The sequence below is a fragment of the Mustela nivalis genome (genome assembly GCF_964662115.1).
Source record: "Mustela nivalis genome assembly, chromosome: 5".
NCBI lineage: Eukaryota > Metazoa > Chordata > Mammalia > Carnivora > Mustelidae > Mustela > Mustela nivalis.
This window is the reverse complement of record NC_139024.1, coordinates 138,994,417-139,017,968: the sequence shown is the minus strand read 5'-3', so window position 1 is coordinate 139,017,968 and position 23,552 is coordinate 138,994,417. Positions and strand designations below refer to the sequence as shown.

At 47.6% G+C, this 23,552-nt stretch overlaps 1 protein-coding gene across 12 annotated transcripts in view; it reads right to left on the bottom strand.

The window, feature by feature from the left end:
* RREB1 (ras responsive element binding protein 1) overlaps positions 1 to 23,552 on the bottom strand; it is a 173,869-nt gene that overhangs the window by 51,149 nt on the left and 99,168 nt on the right. For 5 of the 12 annotated variants that reach the window (XM_082729798.1, XM_082729796.1, XM_082729791.1 and 2 more), the window contains exons 2-6: positions 17,131 to 17,250; positions 13,960 to 14,086; positions 13,114 to 13,326; positions 7,754 to 7,843; positions 6,333 to 6,496 (exon numbers count right to left, since the gene is read on the bottom strand). In XM_082729798.1, the coding sequence (XP_082585924.1) occupies positions 6,333 to 6,496; positions 7,754 to 7,843; positions 13,114 to 13,284 (425 nt within the window). In that variant the 5' untranslated portion in view covers positions 13,285 to 13,326; positions 13,960 to 14,086; positions 17,131 to 17,250. Of the gene's footprint in view, positions 1 to 6,332; positions 6,497 to 7,753; positions 7,844 to 11,830; positions 13,060 to 13,113; positions 13,327 to 13,959; positions 14,087 to 17,130; positions 17,251 to 18,632; positions 23,311 to 23,552 lie in introns of those variants that run through there. The other 7 variants (XM_082729803.1, XM_082729801.1, XM_082729794.1 and 4 more) reach the window with 3 other exon arrangements.

The window sequence follows — 23,552 nt, the reverse complement described above, 5'->3', positions numbered from 1 at the left end:
CAAACTCACAGTCGACCAGCTTCCTTCCATGCTCTGAAAACCCGGAGAGGACGCAGCTCATCAGAACTTGGGTTTTCACAGTTCTTTCTAACTCCTGCACACACACGTCCCCGGGCCGCTCCGGCCCCTGATTAATGAAACACAGGCATGTGCTTAGGAGGGATCGCAGCTCACCATTCGAGTCCCAGGTTCTGGAACAGATCCGCTGGGACAAATAAATCTAACTCCACTCTCTCTAGTACATTTCTGTAGGTGTATTCACATTTTTATAATTTTTTTTCCCAAAAGTACAGTTTCACCAACAAATGAAGGTGGTAATGACTGTGAATGATGACCAAAACCTGAATGCTCTTTCAACTCATTATTTGCAATTTTGCAGAAAAGGCCAAGTCAACGTCATGTGATAAACTCGAACATCCTAATGGCTCTTCAGACGAAGAGACTGAGTATAGCAAAAAGAAAACAAAAGTAAAAGCAACCTCTTGATTTATTTTCTGGTATTAGAGGAATGTTTCCTTGGTATACTGTCCCTCAGTGGCACATGTGATAGCAATATTGGTGACCGCTGATTTAACAAACATTCTCCAAAGCGCTTCACATGTATTAATTCATGAACCACCGCCATGCTGCCACAACACCGGTCAGAGAGCACTTCTTCCTGCAGATGAAGTAGCTGAGACACAGAGAGGTCAAACAACTTCTCTAAGGTCACACAGCTCAGAGTATCACAAGGGTGCTTTTAGCGCCAACAATACAAAGCCAGAAACACCCCCCCAAAGAAATTTTTGCAAGTTCCCTCATCTGCAAAATGGGATAATAATTCCCCAAACCTTAGAGGCAGAGCCCATAAAAATAAACAGAGGTCAATAAGGAAATAGGAGATGTGAACAACAGACCAAGCAGCTCGACCTCAAAGCACCTCTAAAGAACACGCCAATGGCAGCAGCTCACACATTCTTCTCCAACAAACACGGGACGTCCTCCAGGACATGCCATATGCTCGGCCATAAAACAAGCTTCCAGAAATTTCAAAGGATTGAAATCATACAAAGTATGTTCCCTAACTATGACAAAACGATATTGGAAATTAACAGCGGCAAGAAATTTGGGAATTCACAAATACGCAGAAACTGAACAATACAGTGTGAAATAACCAGCGGGTCAAAGAAGTCACTCAGGAAATAAAGAAATACTCTGAGACGAATGAACAAGAAAACACCACATACAAAAATTTATAGGCTGCAACTAAAGCAAATGCCTCAAAGGAGATTTCTAGCTGTAAACGCCTGTAGTACGAACAAAGTTCTCCAATCAATATTCTCACCATCTGCCTTAAAAAGCTGGAGAAGGAACAGCAAGCTAACCCTAAAGCAAGTAGGAGGGAAATAATAATGTAGAGTGGGAAATTAATGAACAGCAGAAAACCCAACAGAGGAAAACCTACAAAACCAAACACTGTTTCTTTGAAAATATCAATAAAACTGACAAATGTTTAGCTAGACTGCCTGAGGGAAAAATAAAGAAGATTCAAATGCTTCCCATCAGGAATCAAACAGGGGACAGAACTACTCACCACGAGACAGAAAGGACTAGAAAGGGAAACCGAACAACCTGTAAGCCGACCAATCAGATAATCTACAGAAAATGGCCAAATTCCTGGAACAGACACAAATGAAGGAAAGGAACTCAACAAGAAACAGAAATGCGGAGAGACCTGTCCCAAGACGCTGGGTTAGTAATTTGAAAACGTCTCAGAAAGAACAGCCCAGGTGGTTTTGTTGGTGAATTCTCCCAAATACATAAAGAGAATTAACACCAACAAACTCGTCCAAAACACAGAGGTGGACCGACCAGTTCCCAGCCTCAGTGTATGAGGCTGGCAGAATTACTCTGGCATGAAAACCGGATGAGGACTGAGTAGAAAACGACAGACCAGTATCTCTTACGAAGACAGGCAAACTCTTTAATGAAATACCAGCAAACCACGTCTGTCAACATAGGAAAATGATTGTACAGTATGACCAAGTGGGATTCATCCCATGAACGGGTTGATTGATTGATTTGTTATTTTTTCAAAGATCTTATTTATTTATTTTAGAGAGAAAGACAGAGGTAGCAACAGAGTGAGAGAGAGAGAGCACGGATAGGGAGGAGAGGGGAAGCAGGCTCCTTGCCAAGCAGGAGTCCAACCTGGGGCTGGATCCCAGGACCCTGGGATCATGACCTGAGCTGAAGACAGATGCTTAACCTACTGAGCCACCCAGGTGCCCCAGGAAGAGGGTTGATTTAACATCCAAAACAGAATGGAGGACAGGACAAAACAGCCGGACCATCTCAATAAATGCCAAAATGGCGTTTGACACCATCTAACAACCTTCCCCGATGAAAACAGTCAGCAGGCTAAAAAGCATTTCCTCAAACCAATAAAGGACATTTATGAAAACCCATAATCAGCATCATACTTAATTAAGAAAGTGGGAATGCTTTCTACCTAACATTAGCAATAAGATCGGGGCGTCTGTTCTCTTTGCTTCTATTTAACACCTGCTGGAGGGGCTGGCCAGGGCTTGCAGGCAGGGGGAAAAAGCATTCAGATTAGTTTCAAAGCAAGAAGCACAACTATCTCTATTCACAGACGATATGACCGCATACGTAGAAAATCCTACAGAATCCACGAAATAATTGTTTCTAAACAGGTCAGCAAGGCTGCCAGAAACAAGGTCAGTACACAATGTGACTTGTATTTCTATATACCCTCAACGAACAATCAAAAAAGTAATTCCACTTCAAATATAGCCCAAAAGAATAAGACATTTAGGAATAAATTAACAAAATAAATATAAAACTTGGGGTGCCTGGGTGGCTCAGCCGGTTGAGCACCCAACTCTTGATTTCGGCTCAGATGATGATTTCGGTGGTGAGATGGAGCCCCGGGTTAGGCTCCGTGCTCAGCCTGGATCTGCTTGAGATTCTCTCTCCTTCTCCCTCTGTCCCTTCCCCCATGCTACTCTTTCTAGAATAAATATATGTTTTTAAAAAGTCTTCTGCCAATTTCCTCTAAATAAATAAATTACACTTTGAAAATGATTTAAAACACAGTTGAAAGAAATCCATTCAGATGTAATGGACATAAATGGACAATACCCCATGTTCAAAGATTTAATACTGGTAAGGTGGCAAAGCCCCAAACTGATCTATGCACTTTATAAACCCTGTAATTATGCCAGCTGCCTTTTTGCAGATCTTGACAAACGGATCCTAAAATTCATATGGAAACGCAAGCAATCCAGAGTAGCCAAGACAATCTTGAAAATGACCGCCATTGGAGGACTCGCACCTCCCAGTTTCAAAACTTGAGACAAAAAGCTGGAGTAAGTCAATGCCACGAGAGGCCCGAGGATGGATTCACGGAAAAGAACTAGCAGAGAGAGAAATCCTTGCATTTACGGTCAACTCAATTTTGACAAGAATGGCCTGACCATTCAATGGGGGAAAAGAAAAAAGTCTTTTCAGCAAAGTGACGAAGACGGAAGCTGGACCCCTTCCTCACTGGATACCCAAGTATGAACTCAAAACGGATCACAGACTTAAATGGAAGAACTACAGTTACAAAAGTCATGGGATTCCACTTCACACCTCATCGGACGGCTGTCATGAAGAAGACAGGCGGGAACAGGTGCTGGCAAGGATGTGGAAACCCTCGATCCACCCCCCACACCAATGCGGGGTTTGTAAGCTGATGCAGCCGCTCTGGAGAACAGTCTGGCCGGTCCTCACAATGGTAAACACGGAGGTACCACGTGACCCAGCCACGGCACTCTCAAGTATCCTCCCGAGAGAAATGAAACCACGCGTCCACCCGAAAGATGGACCAGAACGTTCACAGGAGCATTACGCGTGACAGCCTAAGAGTGGAAAGGACCCAAATGTCCACCAGCTGATGAAAGAGATGGGTAAATACGGCAGATCCCCACAATGGACTAATATTTGACAGTAAAAAAGAATGGGGTGATGAGCCATGCTACCACACTGAGGCCTCTTGAAAACATAATGGTCAGTGAGGAAACGAGTCACAGACGGACCAGAGAGAACAGGCAAATCCAGAGACCCGAAGTAGATTAGTGTTTTCCTAGGGCTGGAAGGTGGGAAAGTAATGGGAAGGGGCCGCTTGATGGGAATGGAGTTTCTTTCTGGGGTGATGAAAATGACCTCACACTGCTGTCATGGCTGCAGAACTCTGTGCATAAACTAAAACCCGCTGAACTGGACCCTTCAAGTGGGTGAAATCCACGGCCTATGGATCGTAGCTCATAAAGGTGACAAAAAACAAAACAGAAAGTGTTGAGCCCAGTGCCCGATGCACAGTACACCACGGTTTTAGCTGCCGTTCTTTTTAAGAAGCCCAGTCTGTTACATCACTGGAGAAGGAGTAACTGTGCCCTTTACAGAGGCACTATACACGTGTCCTGTTCAATCACAGATGCAGTCCCCAAACGGAAATGTTCCCAATTGGGAGTGACTGGGCCCGAGACCAGAGATGGCTCATGGACAATCATGAGCAGGGCCAGAGCAGCCCCAAGGAGGGTACACCTCACTAATGAGGCCACTGCCCTCCCACGAGTTAGAGCTGGCCCGTGGGGAGCTCCATGGAGCATGGGTCTCAGGAAGAGAAAGCAGGAAAACCACCCAAGAAGGGACAAGGCCATGCCTCCAGGACCAGATTGGGGAGAGGGCAAATATGTAAGCATACGCAGAGGGAAGGACCTAGAAAAACAAAACAAAATGGCAAACAGAAGGTAAAATGATACTATTGGGCTGACCATGCTGGTAAAAAAGCAAAAAGCTAGACTGTAAAATAGGATATTAAACCATGGTGATGGCATTTACTGACTTCCTTCTTCATGCCTCAAAACACTCCTAGGAGGAGGGGAGGGGCGAAGAGGACTGAAATGTATACTTTGTAAAAAATCTTGAACATATTGATACCTTTCATAAAGTCACCCTGCACCTTACTTACTTCCAGGAGTGAGAAATCCACAGGCTTTGGATGATTGCGACATCACTCCGAAAGGCAAACAGTAAGGACAGATAACATTCACGGAGCGCTTACAGTGGGGCTCGACTGTGTGCAAAACTCATTATCCCCTAACCCTCATCCCTCTCCAATGAAGTGGATTCCTCTTTAAAAATCTCGTTCCAGTGAGGAGGAAAATGAGGCACGAAAGGTTAAGTAACTTGCTCAAGAACGGAAAACTTACAAGTGGTAGAGTTGAGATTTGACATCAGGTGCCTAATTCCAAGAGCCTGAGATCTGCCCACGACTGCAGCGTGTCCCAGCAATATGTCCGCGGTTCACAACATGATTTTAGGTGGAATGAACTGCTCCCGCCCCATTTTAGTATTACCAGATAGCAAAGTTATCAATTTCACAGTAACTACATAAAGCTTTTTTTGTTTTTTTTGAAACAAAAATGTAAAAAAAAAAAAAAAAAAAAAAAGTCACTTTTTAAAAAAGAAAGCAGCATAACCCCTGGAAGGGGTTATAGAAAAATAAAAATAGTCTGATTTTCCAAGAAGGTGAAATATTTTCAGTTCCTTTAAAAATCTTCCCTAGAGTACTGATGTTCCTAAAATGTTTGCAGAAAGAATAAAATGAGCATTAAAAAAAAAAGTCTTTTTGTTCTAATCCCTCAAAACCTAGGTCATTTTTCTATAGAGTATATTTTCTATTTGTCCCACAGAATTTTAATATGCCCACCACTGAGCTCTATCCCACTCTGGAGTGAGCTGCTTCTTCTCTCAGGAAGAAAATTCCTGGCACTTATCAGATCTCTTTTCCTTCATTTTATCCTATCTTATCCTGAAGTTCCAAGACCAGGCCACCTATCTATTTATTCCAAGGCCCCAGAAACTTTTTGCAAGGAGAAGGGCTACAGGGAATCTGGTAGGCATACGCAAACGGTTTTTCCAGAGGGAAGGGTTACTCTGCTACTCCCTGAGGCTTCCTCTGCATCTGATGGGCTGCCCACCTCTGGCACCCAAACAAAGAAACTGCAGCTGGCAGAGGGGGAAGGACTCTGTGTCTCGTCCTGAAGATCCCCAAAGGCTAAAGACCTTGCCCAGGTACTTCTGCTTCCCACGGCTAGAGACCCGTCCAAATACACGGGAGACACCAGGCAGGAGCCAGCAAGACCAGCTCTGACTTCTTCACCCAGCACACAGATCCCAAGAGCTCTCAGGCCTCTAGGCAAGTCCCCAGACCGCCCCGAGGCCACTGTGCTTTCCGTCCCCCTGCAGCCGGCAGCCACTGGGCGAAAGCTGCCCTCACGCACCTGTGCATGTTCCCATTGGTGGTGAACGACTGGCCACACACGGTACATTTGTAGGGCCTCTCGCCAGAGTGCACCAGCATGTGGCGGTCCAGGGAGCTGGCCGAGCTCAGCGACTTCCCGCAGATGCTGCACGAATGGTCTGCCCCTCCAGTGTCCGTGTTATGCTGCGGAAAGCAATCGTCACAGCGGTCACTTAGGAGGATGGGTCAAAGCTGGGCTATTATGAAAGGCAAAGTCAGAGCTTTATACAGAACAGAAAACCCAAAACAAGAAAATACCCAGGACAGCTTCTCTGAGATATATAGATATCTATCTATCTATCTATATATATATGTTTTTTAAATGTCATTTGGAATATCCTCCCAAATGTCAAAAAGTCTGTCAGGCCAGTGACTATTGTCTATGATCTTCTACCGCTTTCATGTTCCGGTTTTGAAAAACGCATCTGCAAGGCTCCGAGAGAAGTGGAGCCTTGCAGGTCCTTCTTGGAGACACAGAGAGGTTAAGGGAGCCCATGTATTCACAGGAGCAGAAGGACCCTGCACTATTCACAGCAAGGCCACATCCCTTCTTCCAGTTTGCTGACTCAGTCCTGCTGTGCGGGAAAGAGAACTGAAACCTGCACAGTTCGGAGTTCTGGCCTCTGGGAGATGTTAAGAAGGAACATTTCTGCCCAAACCCAAGTTATTAAATGATGGTATTACTCAGTACTGTGCTATGATTTTAGTATCATCAATCCTTCTCGCTCATAGGCGGGATTTAAGAAACAAAACAAACGAGCAAAGGGAACAAAGAGAGAGAGAGAGACAAACCAAGAAGCAGACTCTTGATTCTAGAGAACAAACTGATGGTTACCAGGGGGAGGCACGTGGGGGTAGGGAAACAGAGGAGGGGATCAAGAACGGCACTAACATGATGAGAACAAAATCGTCCAGTCCCACTCCAAATACATGTATTACACATGTTGTCAGTCCATTGTTCTAGATTCATCCATGCTTCATCATGTGCCTTCTCCCACAGCAGGTAAGGAAGAAGGATAAATGTCCCATTATAGAAGCCAAAAGAAATCCCCAATTCCCTGCTGCACAACAGAAGCCTGTAGCAGTATAAAGGACCCATCTACGATCTCACTGTACTAGGAAGAGACTTAGTTCAAACTGACACGACATGTATGACGAATGGTCTTCTGTTGTATGTGGTCCGTTAGCAAAATATTTGTCCAAGTCTGAAAAGGTAATTCTACACTGACCTGGGATTTTGGTCACAGGAACCTGGACACACAAGACTTATTTCATAACCGACCCTCAAGACTGTTCACATATTAAATCTAAATGGAGCAGAGACGCAGTTCATCTGCAGAGATCAAACTGCCTTCTCTTAACGAAGAATGCTTTCAAACACATAGAAAATCGGCAGCAAACCTGACGGATGTGCATGGTTAGCTGATGCTGGGTAGTGCAAATCTTTTCACACAGGGGACAGTTATAGGAAGACTTCTCCTCTTTCGTTTCCTGCAAAGACATAACACAAGGGAAAATCAAGTTCAATGCAGAGTTGAGCCAATGCAGAGTGGCTGACATGAGTTAAGTACCTGGGTCTCAAAAGCCAGAGCAATGAATGAGCTGAGAGCACGGGCTCCAGAGCTGTTGGGTATGAGCTTGGGGAAGTCCCGCTCCTGTCTGCCCTGTTTCCTCAGGGGTCAAATGGGAAAAATAATAGCATCTACCACACTGCAGGGTGATGAGGAGTCCATCAATGAACACACACAAAAGGCTGGAACGGTGCCCGGTACAGGGTAAGTACCTCAACAAATAGTTGTGTTTTTACCAAACGCCATCCCATTAATCATCAGCGAGGACCCAAAAATCAAGGATCAAGTCACAGCAGAGCTAGAAACAGAATACACTTCTCCCCAAGCCCTATCTAGGCAGCTCCTGTCACAATCTTCTACCTGGTCTTGAGGGCCCCAAGCACAGTTTTCCTAAGAAAACCCCATAGATCCAAAAGGGCGAGGCTTCAGTGCCCAGCTGTGCGCCCAACAGGCATCAACTCGAGCCTCTTATTTGCTGCCTGCCCTGCCTGACAATGCTCATAAGCACTAAGAATAAGAATGTTGCCCTTAAACAAAAAACAAAAAACCCTGGGTTCCTGGGGGGCTCAGTCAGTTTAGTGTCTGCCTTCCACTCAGATCATGACCTCAGGGTCCTGGGATCGAGTCCCGCATGGGGCTCCCTGCTCAGCGGAGAGTCTGCTTCTCCCTCTGCCCCTTCCCCTGCTTTCTCTCTCTGCCAAATAAAATTAAAAGAATGCTGCCCAAACCACCGAGATAGGGAACGACAGACAACCCAAAATGAAGACCCCCACAGAGGGTGACAAAAGAACAAAAGAACCAGCTCACAACTTGCCGAGATGGCTCATCTGTTGTTCCCTCAAAACACATGGGACAGGCTTCCTGCAAGCAACAGATTTTTACCTTTTTAAGGAAAAGGACGTGCTCCTTCACTAGCCATATGCTATGGTCCCTCTTTCCAGATGTGCCTCCTCACCCACACAGCCCCTAAGCACCGCCACCTGTCTGTCCTCATCCCCAAACCAACAGAGTCAAGGCTTGGACACCTGTCCCAGGAATCTGAAATTCAGATGCTTAGGGACCGAGATCAGAGGGTTTCCCTGGTCAGTAGAATCACCTGGAAGCTTTTCTGAACTAGAATTCTAACCCAAACTCATATGACTTGCTAAATCCAATTGGGGGTTGGGGGTTGTACCCCAGAAATCAATTTCATAAGCTCCCCAGGAGTTGCTCATACATATCCAGGTTTGGGGGGGTCACTAAGTTACCCTCTTAGGTAACCATGAACCCCTGAATTGAAAGTTCATGTAGGGGTGCCTGGATGGCTCAGCCAGTTAAGCGTCTACCTTCGGCTCAGGTCATGATCTCAGGATCCTGGGATCATGCCCAGAGTCAGACTCTCTGCTCATCGGGGAGGCCTGCTTCTCCCTCTGCCCCTCCCTTGCTTGTGCGCTTTCACTCTCTCTCTCTCAAATGAACAAATAAAAAAATCTTTAAAAGGAAAGGAAGACAGTTCCTGTAGCCTGAGGCCTGGGCTAAGCAACGTGGCAAGCCCAAGCTGAGAATGCAGCTAGGGAGGCCATCAGTCCTCATGGAAGCGTGAGACTAGGGAGCCAAAGACAGGGGACGTCACCGTCTCTAAGGCTGGACCCTTAGGCTTCCTTCAACAGACCTCTTTTTCCTTGTATTCATTTGAATGAGTTTTTGTTCTCTGCCAACAAAAGCCACCCTTGAACACTTAACTACACGCTCAACTCCACCCATGAAAATGTCGTGTTTTTTTTTTTTTTTTCCACAATCACCATTATAGATCCCATTTTCTGGATGAGGAAACAGGTAGAGAGAGGCAAGTAAGCTGTCCCAAAGGAGAGAACCGTGGGGTAGCAGACCCTGGAGTCGAACTCGGGCCAGCAGCTCCACAGCCGGGGCAGTAGACCACTGCACTCTGGAAGTCTGAACAAAAAAGGATTAACTCCAAGGCCCAGAGAGGAAACACCGTGTGGCTGGCTCGTGAGATGTGATGAAAATACAAGTCACCCTGAAGACTCTGAACACAAATGGCACCACAGGGCAGACAGGGTGGAGGGGACGCATGGTGATGTCCAGGATGGCCCTACGCGCAGCAGTTCCCTCCCTCTGCGAAGTCCAACAGGCCTCATCTGAAGCCATACAAATGCTTTTCTAACCTGTGGCACTGGCTCTGAGGATGAGGTATGCTGCACATTTTTTTGTTTGCAAATTAAAAAAAAAAAAAATGGGTGTTTAGTCTAAGGAAGTTGATTAACCCAGAGATGCTGAAAAAGAGCCACCATAGTCTCATCCCGTCACCCGTGCCCTTCCATCCTCCAGGGGCGTGAGGTGCATGAGGTCGTGTGAGGTCGCTTGTCCTCGGCCCTTCCGACTCCCATGAGCACGGAGCTGACCAGCAAACAGAAATACCAGAAACACAAGTATTCCCAACAAAATATGAGCACTCACTATAATAACGAGGGTGGTCTCATCGCTGGGCCAAAACTCAGTCTCTGGGGTATTTTTGTTCAATTAGTAGATTAAAAAATAATATATAAATTTATATTTATACACATATAATGATTAATAATTATATATTATAAATATATAAAAACATTTTTAAAGAAAAATTCATGGGTAGGATGTCAATAAATGTAAAAAGCAGGCATCCCTGTGGCCAAGCTCCTGAGACAGCACATTTTTAAAAAAACCATCTTGCGGAGGGCACCTGGGTAGCTCAGTGGGTTAGACATCTACCTTGGGCTCAGGTCGTGATCTCGGGGTCCTGGGCTAAAGCCCTGTGTCGGGCTCCCTACTCAGCGGGGATTCTGCTCCTTCCTCTCCCTGCCACTCCCCACCAACCCCCCGGCATCACACTATCTCAAATTAATAAATAAAATCTTAAAAAACAAAACTAAACAAAAAAACCATCATTCTGTGTTCATCTCGAGGCAGACACTAGACATACTGAGCAGCTCACTGGACTGTCTAGCACAGAGTCCAGGGTTTATCACAAACCAGAACCCAGACCTTCTCTGAGGCTTGGCTGCGGCCCGCCGCAGACCCTAAAGCAGATCTACAGAATCCACAACAGTCTGGGAGAAATATAGATCCCTGGATTCAGATTTAATTTTTGCAAAGCAACCCAAGAGAAAAGAGAGCAGCCCAGCCGGAGCCCTGTGAATCCAGTGCTTGCGGCTGTGCTGCTGGAAGGAGCAGACTTCCTGAGCTGACAGATAAAATTAGCAGCTAATGTGATAACTAACCATTCCCTAATGAAACAATCTGGCACCCTCGTCAGCGTCCGGCTGTGGCTAATCTGTCCTGGAACTCAGTGCTAGTGCTGATGGGACTTCTCTCTCTGGGCGCCTGCTCTCAGCCGTGCCCGTATGCTCACAGGTAAGGGTGACGTATTCCCTCTCACCAGCTGTGCTCTGGGGTTCTGCATGCACTGTGTTTCCACAGTCCCTGGGGCCCAGACCCCCCTCTCAAACACTAAGCCAGTGACCCAAGGAACCCTGGAGGACATCGGAAGCAGATGAGAAAGGCTCAGGAACACTTGCACCATTTGCCTGCAGAGTGCCCTCCACTAACCCCACAGGGATGGAGGAGCTGCTGGCCATGCTCTCCAGTTCTACCCCCCACGGTCTCTGAAGCACCAGGAAGGGACCAGAGCCTGGACTTGGGTCAACCCCACCTACGCCAGGGAAACGGTGCGCTCGTCACTACCCATGCCACTTAGTCTTGGTCGAACACAGAAGGATGAGGAGACAGTGACTTTTCGTATCTCGTTCATCCCAAAATGCCTGGCACCTGGGGCAGTTCCTGGCCGGAAGGATATACTGTGAAATGGGTGGGTGGATGGAGAGATGGGCGGACAGATGGATGGATGGACAGTCATGTGAGAGTGGAAATAAACCTTTTCTTCCCAGAGCTAGCGCTCCTTCTTGACTCAGGCCACAGTCATACAGGCTGAGTATTTTCTCAGGTACCCATAGGAAGAGAGGCAGGCAGAGACAAGGGAAAAAAGAGAGAAAAAGGTATCAGTGCTCTGACCCTACGTCATCACGGAGCCCTGCAAGTCTTCAGCCGCGGGGAAGACATGAGCAAACGGACCCTTCTCCTATGTTGCTGGAGGGATTTTAGGCTGGTAAGACCCTTCCTGGAGGACAGCTTCTATCAGAAGCCTGGACTAATGTTCTAAGAATTTATAAAAAACCATCATAGATGGTGCTCAGACAATTCTGTAGAAGGAGAGTCACTGGACGATTATTAACGAAATAGAAAACAAATTCACAGAAGCCCAACGGGTTTACTTTCTAGGCCATCCCTGGTAATAGAGGCTATCTGGGAAGATTGCCTCTTCCCCCGAGGATTTGGTATAAGCCCATTAAGTACGTTTAACCAAAAATTCAGCGTGGAGTTCATCAGTTGGGATTACGTGGATTCAGAGAAGAACAAAACTACTCACCTTCTGCCTCACTCCTCGAGTTTCGCTGAATGTGTTGCTAACAGAAGAGACACAACTTTTCACATGCCCCCATGGGTACGTTAATTAAAAGATCCACCTTACTTCCCAAAGGAGGAGACACAGACTTTTGTTAACACATTAATTAGTCCTTCCAATCCTGGCCCACCCACTTACTCTTTCCCACGCCTCCTGACCTGATGCCCACTAAAAATTCAAGAGGACTAAAGTAGAATTCTCTGGAGTCAAATTCTGTGCTTTGTCAAGGATGGAAAGTGGAATAGGAGATTCAGCAAAACCAGTACTTATTTGCTACCTAATGTGAAGACAGCTAAAAATAATAATAATAATAATAAAATAAATCAAGAAGGAGGCTTCGAAAACCCAATTAACCATCTGCATAAAGAAAGAAATGAACCATGAAACCGCGGAGGAGAACGTCAAGTTCTTTGCCTTGGACAGCATGTGAAGAAAGCTTGCAATCAAATCAAATTACAGGACAGAGAATAAAGGATGCTTCCACCAATATTGACACCAGAGCAGAGAAAATTTTCTCCATGAGGAAACTGACATGCGCCCTGAAAAATGCCCTTTCGAAGCCTCTTGGTATGTGCCAAGTTCTGAACACGTCCAGGGTTTCAGCTTAGGAAGCTGGGGCTCAAGCGAACATCCTTCTCCCAGCGTCCTCACAGACTAAAGCCACCAGATGTCACAGCTAGTGCACAAAAGCTTACCTGGTTCCTTCTGCCAATCCGATTTGGTCCCGGAGGCTTCGTGGGGGACTTGGCGCTCTGGGGGCTCCCGCCATTCTCGGCGACCTTCCCTACACTCATTACCGCTGACATCATGGTGTTGACAGAAGACAAGTCTGAACCTTCCAAGCCAATGGGCGGACTTGACGTCATTGGGTCAAGGGTTTAAGCTTCTAAGAAGCCTCTGCCATAGAACTGAAAATCGGAAATCGCTGCTGTTGGTCACTGTGAGGTTTGGCGTCTGTCAGAGCCAGGGGGCGGCAGCCAGGGCTCCCGTAACTGTTAAGTCAGGTCAAAACACCTAAAACCCTCCTTTGTTCAAGCTGACACTCATGCCCCAAAATGACTTAAGCTTTCACGTGAATGAGGCTCTGTCATGCCAGAGACTGATAACCTTGCTTCCTCCTTTCTGAGCGGACACACCGACACAACCCCCAACAGCAGCAGACACAGGTCTCTTGGCTTTCCCTATTCTTTCATTAGGCAGAATGGGAAAGGCTTGGCCAACAAGTAGGAAAGCCCAGGGAGCTAATGTCTGGCCAGCACCCTCCTCATAACCCTAACACATGTGCTACTACATAAACGTTCTAGACTTAGCAACTAATGATGAGGGCTATCAGGTCTCACTTAACTCCACTTCCACAATACAGTGTTTTTAACAGGGGAGCCCGAACTGTGGAGGACAACTGAGAAGCCAATCCTACCAGATTTATAACCAAATTTCATATCAACACAAAAAAAGACTGTTGCTTCAAATATACAAGTATGTCATGTACCTATACCCCAGAGAGTGGAAAGAAGAACCAACCGGCCCCCACTGTCAATTACCTCCATTTTCTGCCCCAACTCATACACTATGAGACCTTCCCCTGCTATAGCTATCATCCACGTGGAGTAGGAAAGGGGTCTGCGTTCGCTTCTTTCTTTTTTTCTTCTCTTCTATCACTTGTTGACACTGGAAGGGAAGCAAAGGCAAAAAGATTCAGTGAATGCCTTTTGACCCAGGGATGAAAAAACTGAAACCACGTATTTGTTGTAATCTCAGGCCACTCTATTCACGAGAATACACAAAAGGGAGGAGGTGATATTTAAGTCATCCTTTTCTTCCAAAACCACCTTCTGTGTTTGCTTTTTCAACCTTTAACTGATGTTCCCTTCAGTGCTGTCACCCTCACTCTCAACAGCCGAAACAATTTTGTGGTGTTTTACTTTCTGGGGTTCCCATTTATACCCACATTGAATTTTCCTTCATACCCTACACCCCAGTCCCCCACATTCAGACTCCTTCTTGACCCTCCCCTTCCTGTCTCTGCCTAAAACTGACCAAAGATAAGGCTGGCAGGAAAAGAACTCACGAAAATCTCATGGTCTAGAAGGTATTAGGTCAGATCTAAAAAGAAAAGTGGTAATACAAACAGAATGACCAAATGGAACACCATGGCCTCGTGGCCATTCAGCCCCTTCTAGTTCCATACCACGGCAGTAGGTACAGCCAGAAGTAAGTCTGCCGGTAAACTACTTTCCTCATTTTCTCTGGGAAGATATTCTAGAGCGAGAGCCCTGTCAGTAAGCCACACATCCTATTATCCCATAGCGGGCCTCAACAGGACTTTAGTCAAAGATCAAGCTCCTTATCTCAGCAGCCAAGTGAAGGCTTAGAACCACCACCAGAAAGAACATGATTTCTTATGGCTTCCTCCTCCAACTTCAGGGGATGTGACCTAGGATATGACAAATGGTAACATGCAGAGTGGCTACAAATGTGTCCAGCAGCACAGCAGGAAGAACTTGGGGATATAACTTTAGTAAGTGATGGTGCCATCAGCTCAGAAGTCTTGAGCTAAAATCTTACCAGAGGAGCCAAAGAGAGTCTTAGGAACGGTACTTTTCTCATCAAGAGATGAAATGTGCCTTCCTTGTGGACAGACATTTTGAAGATAGGGTTGTAACGGGTTTCCAAATGGTGTAAGTAAAAGGACGAGCTGCAGAAACGTGCAACTACTAAGATAACTTGGTGGAATGGTCCCCCGCACATCTTTCCCACAAAGGGAGAAGAGCTACATCCCAAATTAATAAGAAAACCAAACTGCTGTCCTGTGAAGTTTCTCCATGCTAGGCCTTTTAGAACTGCGCTTCAAACGAACTGTTTTTAATGGTGTTTGAAAATTCACTTGGGATTTTTCTGTCTAGGAAAAATCGTGAGACACAAGCACATGCACATAAGTGTGCATACACAGGGGCACACCCGATTTTTTTCCTACTGCATTTCTAAAAGTATCGTCAGTTCCCTAGAACTGTTGTAATCAATCAACGTATACTTGTCTGTTTGACTCAAATAAGTGGATGCCTTCAATCTTAAAACCATCTTGTTCTTTCAAATATATTTCCTCCTTAGTTTTCTCTATAGCAAATTATGAAATAGCTGACCATAACTCTTTATTGGACTTACATTATGGCAGTAAAAAGAAAGTTAACCTTTCTAGTGCTCTACAAGAGCAGTTTAGGAGATAATCGTGCTTTTGGCCCAATATACACTTAGGAAAGAAAAATGTGGTCATTTACTGAAATCTGGGAATAGGTTAAACACCTCTAGGACTCAATGTAAAATTTTAAGTTGTGAAAACTATATCCTATCATTGAACAGGGAAAGGAAAATGCACAGCGAAGACAGTCAACATGAAAAATTAAAATTATAAATATAAAATAAAAAAATATATTCAGGTAACAGAGCCAGATTACTAGTAAGAATTTTTGTTACAGTCATTATAACATCAAACACCCTTAGTGTCTTCAATATACAATCTCTACCCATAGCCATGAGAGCTAAACAACACCGGGGCTGAACATTGTAAGGGTTTAACCCTATTGGAAAAGAAGAAACACACACTTGTTTCCCATTTTGTCTGGACAGGAAAACATATGCTACATTTACTTCCTTTACCTAGTTTACATGTAAGTAAGTAGCAATATGAGAGATGAGACTTCTCATCTCTGGTCGGAAAATGCAGTTAGCAAAAACAAACCTGCAGCTACATTGTTTGAAAAGAAGAGCCCAGTTATTAGACTCATCCCTGAAAAGCTGTTTCAGAAGCAACCCAAGGAGCTTTGGTTTTTACTCCTGTTTGCTCTTGAGTCTTATACTTGAGTTCTTTCTGGTTTTGGGAGGATGGAACAGAGAAGAAGGGAAAGGACTTGGTGTAAAATAAGGGAGCTCATTGTTCCAGGTTATGGGAAAAAATCCACGTTAGCATTAAGGCACATCTGTGCACGGATTTAACCAGAGGCCAGGTGGCCCAGACCCATGCCCGACGCTGGACTACACTGGGGCAATAACCCAAACTGAAAAACCTAAACCTTCCGAGATTTGATCTGAGGGATGAAAGTGGAACCGTACAGCTTAAGGTCCATTTACAAAGCATGTTTTTCTTTAGGGATATTAATAGTCTTGGCATCTTCATGCTTCCCTTTGCTCCCTGACACCATCCTATGGATCAGGCCTGCTACTGGGGAGAGCAAATAACAGCAATAAAATACTGACAATGAACAAAATAAAAAATCACTGGCCCCATTCTAATGCAATGTGCTCCAACTGGAACCAGAGAGGACTGGGAGCTCCGATGAAGTTCCTACATCACAGATAAGAAGTCAAGTCTTCATCTTCATCGACAGGGCCAAGTAGACTTGCCAGGCATCTGTTATTTGAAACCGTCTGAATGGTGGGGGGCGGTGGGCAGGGAAGAGGGGTGTCTGAAGCACTACTTCCTATGAGACCGACACTCGACACCCCAGATTTCTCCTCCCACACTTCAGGCCCACTGGATCAGGAGGAGCTAGCAACTCAGGGTCACAATTTCACAGGTTTTGCAGCAAGGCCTCAGGAGGACCAGGGGGTAGAGAAAGAGCAACTCAAAGGGAATGTGGGGAGGGGATGGGAGGGGAGAGAAGACTCAACACTCCAAGTTATTGTGACTCCAGGAAAGTCGATCCAGTTTAACTGACCTGTTTTCCTCGTCTTATCAAGCTGGCCCTCCTCACTGAGGGGCTGGCACTGGCGGAGCCCAGACGTGGGCAGGGTCACACCTCAAAGCCACCACCTCTGGCGTACAGAGTCGGAGCAGCCTGCACAAATGAGAAAAGGTGACATGAAGGGGGAGTCAAGACCAGAAATGGTCCCATCTCTGCATCCTTTTCTCCACTTAGCAGCGGGAGTCACAAGTTAAGGATATACGCTTGCATAAGCAAGCTTCGGGCTCCCAGTATGCCTGGGACAGACAGGAATCCCTCCCCCCAAGCACGCCCCCATGTCGGGTGCATTGGGGGCAACATCGCATGACAGCAGCTAGGACCGCTGGCCCTGACGGGGGGGTGGGGGGAGCTCCAGGCATCCCAGCAGCGCGTTAACAGCCCATGCGAACGGACTTCCGGTTTCAAGGGCAGAGAGAACAAGACCACACTAAGTGCTATCAGCAACCGAGTGGCAAGAAGACAGCTGGAGAGAGTAGACAACATGGAACCAAACAATCCTTTAACATAAGGACAGATGACTACACCTTCTCCTGAGTGACAGGGGAAGCGCCCCCGACAGTTCAGACAGGACCAAGCTTCTCCTTGCTGTAGGGAGGATACAGCTCCAGTGACACACATCCCCACCCCCACCCCACCCCCCAGCCAAGAGTTTGAGCACATGTGCTCTGGGGTGCCAGGGGCCTCCAAACCCTGCCCTGGGAGAAAGCTGGCCCTCTGCAAAGTCCGGGAGCCCCAGAATGCGGCCTTCCGCAGCCTCCCCCAGAGCTGCCGCGTTCAGCCCCATCCCGTTTCTGAGAACAGCATCCCAAAGCTGAACTGGGGAGTGCCCAAGCGGGAGATGGAAGGATGTACACCAAACCGCCACACAGACGAACGCTGTCGAGAAACACCTGCTTGGCCCACTTTCTGATTTTTATCCCCTCTCCGAGCGTTTGGAGGAAAGCGGCTCTGTGAGGCCACACGCCCAGTTATCATCTTGAAATTCACTCACTCTGCCCGCGACAGGTTCCTGAGCACCTCCGACAGGCAAGCCCCCTGCTGGACTGGCCAGTTGGGGGACAAAGTGCCACCAACCGGGCTGTAAGCCGCTCCGTGGAGACTGCTGACATGTGAACTACACCTCACTGTTGGCAACTCTCCAACTTTTCTCTTTGCCCCTTCTCCTTCTGAAAAGTTCTTTGGATCTTGAGCCAAGTATCAAGACACTAGGAGTAACTCATAGGGACAGCCCCCCAGTGGGATAGAGACCCCGTAAGCCCCGAGGAATCCTTATTACTACCTTAGTAATTCTCAATGGTTTGGTGGCGGCAAGAACCTCTTTAAGGGTCTGACAAAAAAATTAAGACCTTCCCAGAGAACGATGCACATGAGGCTATAGCCTCAACATTTCCCTTCAGCATCAAGAGTTTAGGGAGCTCAGAAACTCATCCTGGGGGTAAGCAGGGTAAGAATCCTGCTTTTACTTGACAACTCACCTTCCTATAAACTATGAATCAGGTCAAGCTTATTAAAATTCTCATCAGGTTTTAGAAATGCAAAAACATCCTTGCAGATCACCCCCACCCAAACTTAAAGATGCCTAGGGTAAAGTGAAACACTGTGGGAGAAGAAAAAAACAAAACACCACCACAAAAAACAAGCCAGATTTTCCTCCCTTTTTATTCATTTCTTAATTCACAGCAAATTTCAAGCCAATTTTTTCAGGATTTTATTTATTTGAGAGAGTGAGCAAGAAAGAGAAGGAACACGAATGGGGGGAAGGGCGGAAGGAGAGGGAGAAGCAGGCTCCCCACTGAGCAGGGCGGCCGACAAGGGGCCAGACCGAAGGACCCCAAAATCATGCCTTAAGTCAAAGTCAGACACTTAACTGACTGAGCCACCCAGACGCCCCTCACAGTAAATTTTAATAGGAAGAAAGTCGAGCGCAACAGCTCCATGGTTGTTTTCTAGAAACTACCACCATCTCCAAATAAAGTGAATTATAGTTCAATGTATAATTATTAAAAAGCCACCATCACAGAGATGAGCCTCTGGAATTTAAACTTTCCAAAATATAACTACGACTCTCATTAACTTTTGAACTTACCCTCCCCGCTCATTTAAAAAAGATACTTTAAAAAAGTCCACCAAGGAATCTCCTCAGTACACACAGGGACCCAGAATGGGAGCACGGCGACCCGACACACTTGACCCTGAAACTTCTATCTTCTGATCTTGGATGTAAAGGATCTGAATACTGAAGACATCTTGCAATAAAGCTGAGGGACAAGGGGTTACTGGGGTTCCATCAGGCCTGAGGTATTCACAGAACTCAGCAAGTGGATAAGCCCAGGACAGTTCTTGGAAGAAAATTCAAGATACCCTTCACCTCTATCACCATCGCCTGGGTGGGGCGGGGTGGCGAGAGGAGGAGGAAAAAGAGGGCAGAAAAAACCAGGTGAGGAGAGCCTGTGTCCTAGAAGGGGACTCGAGCAGGAGAACGTGAGGAGCACAGGCTGGGAATCTGGAGGGGAGGCTCTCGGGGCTCCTGCGGGGGGACGCTGAGTGCATTCCCACACGAGCTCTGTCCTGATCCACTGGAAGCAGGATGACTTGGAGAGGGCAGAGGTCCATCTGTGAGGATGAGGGGGCAGGGAAGGCTGGCCTCCAGCCCACAGGCCCCCGAGGAGATAAGGGACAATGCTATGTAAAGCCAGAAAGAAAAGATTAAGGAGCCTGTCTCCAGGTCCAATGAGATAGCAAAGGGGAGATGAAAGATAAAAGGGAAGATCGTCTAGAAACAAAGCTTCTCAGCTTCTGAAAACCCAAAGGATTCTTAAGTGAAATCTAAAATCTCTCCTAAAGGCCTGCGGGACAGATGGAGTAAGTCAGATGCCTAGGATGACAGGAGAGGCCCATGGATGCTCTAATAGGGGGCTTTATAAGCCGCAAGGACGTCTCTCTTAGACCGAGCTCTGTCAGAAAGGAAAATACTCTTCCGTCCCTCTTGTCTAGGCTGGGGACAAAACCGAACCAGACGAGGTGTCACACCACGGCAATGCCCGTTCTCCCTGGCCTGCAAAGCGTGGGGCAAGACTGTCTCCTCTAACCAGGACAGCCTCGTGTGTGCTGTGAAGGCTGACAGCTGTGATGACGGCTCTGAGTTCCAGGAAGTTGATGTGTTTCTTGGCGATGGGCTCGGTCTATGCCTTGCACGGGGCGGCAACCCAGGCAAGTCACCGTCTCCCTCATTGGCATGGGCTTTGGTCAGATGAGGCCTTGGAGTGTCCCATGGAACGCTCCAGCAGGCTGGGCCCAACTCGGCAACGGCAACGCGAGCTGCTCTGGCCAGTTCTGCATTCTCCCCGCTGGGTGGGGGGGGGGGGGGACGGTGAAGACCATGTATGTGGGCCCTCCCACGGGGCTGGCTTCTGAAGTCTGCCTCCAAAACATCCCCTCAAGATGACAGGAAGTAGTGAGACCTTCTAACCTGCCATTCAAAGCTCCCTATGCTCTGGCCTTCCTTTACCTTCTGGCCTTCCTGCCGGGGGTGACCTGTTCAGTTTCTTCTCCCAGAATGCACCTCTGCATGCCAGCCCCCTCCACTCCTATCTCTCAGGGGCTACCTTTCACACTTCATTCCCACTGAGAGAATTCCTGAAGCTCTTTGTTATAAAACTCTGACTCTGCAATATTAATACCAACACTACTGATGATGATGGCAGCTGCTGGGTCTTGAACACTACTTGCCACACGCTAAGTACAGCATCTCACGGCATCCTCCCAGCCACACCCGAGGAGCCCTGGTCCCACTATACAGATGAGAAAACTAAGGTGCAGAGGGTTAAGCAACCTGCGCCGAAGATCCGGCAGCAAAGCAAAAGCGTATCCAGCTTCTAAACACTGCTGAGTTTCTTCTGGACAAAATCTGCAGTCCTGGCACAGGGCTGGAGAGAACAGATGCACTCCCTCAATCACATTCTCTGACTCGTCACAATCATATTCTGAGTCACTTCTGCCCTTCCGGACTGCTCGGCAGTTTCTAGGCAGGGAAAGGACCTCTCTCACACCTTCACCTCTGCCTTCCTCTCTCTGGCAGGATGCATGGCTGGACTTCTACCTCAGACTGGAAAGTTCACTGCACAGGGCAAGAGTCTGCAAGCACTCACTGCCCTTGCTGTGCAAAGAGATGGGGGATGGGGGCGGGGGGGGTACCTCCACATTTTTACACCCTTGAATTCTAGAAGGAGAAGGAAATTGGAAGGAAGCCACCAGGCTCTGCCTGAAATCCTGAACAGCCCAGTTCTGCCGGAGTGGCTGGATCCAACTGATCCACCAGTGTGACCTCAGAGGCCATCTATGTCCCCTAGGCCACTTCCGCTTCCATGCATATGGAAATGCAGGCCTGGAATGAAAGGAAGAGCTCTAGCAGGAAGCCTACACACGCAGGTCCTGGGGTTCCAACAAGGTGTCTGTGGGGGGAAGTAGTGGGGGAGGGCAAGAGATAGGGAACACAGAATTTGGGGGGGTGCAGGCACAACGGCACAGAGCAAAAATGACGTAAACACCACGTGAAGGGAATGTCAGTCTCATCCGGCCAGTGAGAAGTTAACTACTACTGATCCTGCCACACAGGCCACCCCAAAGTATGGTCCCCACGAGGGAGCATCAGAGGACCTTTGCTAGAAATGCAGACTCTCAATGTAGGTCAGTCAGGTCGCTATGCTGTACACCTGAAACTGACTTACACAGCACTTGTATCAAGGATTGTGCACTAAGACCAAGAGCAAGAAAAAGAAATAAAGATGCTCAGGCCCCACTCCAGAATGTCTACATCAGAAACACCTCCAGGGATGGGCCCTGTGAGTCTGTGTGTTAGCTCTCAGGGGATTCTGGCGAAGCCTTCGGAACCAGCGTTCATCTTTACAGAGAATTCTACAAGAAGGCGGACACAAAACCAAGGATCTCCCTGAGAAACTTTCCTTCTGCGAGAATTTGGAAGGAGCCACTGTTACAAAAACCAAGGTGCTAGAAACTCGGATCTCAGTTCTAATTTTAGGTGTACCCACCAGGATGAATGAATGAATGCATTAATGAGTGAAAAGAAAGAAAGGAAGGAATGTAGTGTGTATGGGGGGGTTAATTTATGCAGGGCCTATTTCAGCCGCTCAGGAATGGGGACATGTCAGATGTGAACTCCAGACAAGGCAGGGCCAGCCTGCAGTGCTGCGCCTCGGGGAGACTCTGGACCTTCAGAGCCATCTCTACAGCAAATGGCATCCGCCAAGCTGTCACTCCTGGGAAGTCGGCTCTGGGATGTTCTCCACAGTCAAAGCCAGCCGCCAGGATTTCTGGTGGTCCCGGACACCCTCGTGGGCCCCACAAATTTCTCTGCTGCTCACGGGAGTATGTGCGCCCCAAAGAGGGCAGGCGAGAAGAACACTCAGGGAGGAGAGCGCTGAGGGAAGGCAAACCGGAAGAAGCCCCATCCGCCTCAGAGGGAGCTCAGGGTCTCCTGCGCTGTGTCTCTTAATGGGACTCTCGGATGGAGAGGGACAAATGGTGCAGAGGCCACTCCTCCAGCCTAGAGCGGCTGCCCCGCACCAATAAGGTCTCAGGAGCCCCCATGGGTGCCAGGATTACCACAGGCTGCTGGCTCCCCACAAGGAAGGTTCACTATCCTCGGGTAAAGGAGCATTTCAATATTGGGTTATGTCCGGGTGGGGGGCACGGAGACAGAGAGGAGCAGCTCAGGGGAGTGACAGGTCCCATGCTGGAAGCAGTTTCTCTCATAAAAATAAAAGTCACTTGCGGACATTTTGATGGTTACGGGACACACACACTTCAGCAGGGAGCCAAGCGCTGACTGGAAGGCAGGCTTCTTGCTGACCAAACTTCACCGATGAAATTTACTCTCCGAAATACCAACCCCTGGAAAGACGGGCTGATTTCTGCGCCCGCTGGTTTATGAAACTGTCCGTGGGACCCTACTCTTCTTCCTGTATGTCTCCACAGGGCTCTTGGCTTCTTCGGAGGAAGTGGGGCAAAGTGCGGCGTATAAGCTTCTGGGTCGTCACTGAGCCCGGGAAGCAGCCGGAGGCGTGCTTTACAACTCTTCTCCCGGAAGCACGTCTCACTGACAGGATCGAACTCCCGCCAGACATGCGAAGCCAAGTCACAGCTGCCACACGGCAGCCATTTGCTCCCCAGTGCCCTGGCCGTCCGGGAGGCCCCTTCCAACCCCACCCCCCACCCTCCCTGTGGCCCATGGGGCCCGGCCCTGTCCCTTCTCTCTCCAGGTGAGCTGGGCTTTCTCTAAACTGGCTGCTGGGATCTGGTATTTCATCACCTCCTTGCCCAACTTAGCAGAAGTGAGCCTGGTTCCCTACTGGGCCCGAGGAAGCAGGTGAGAAGGA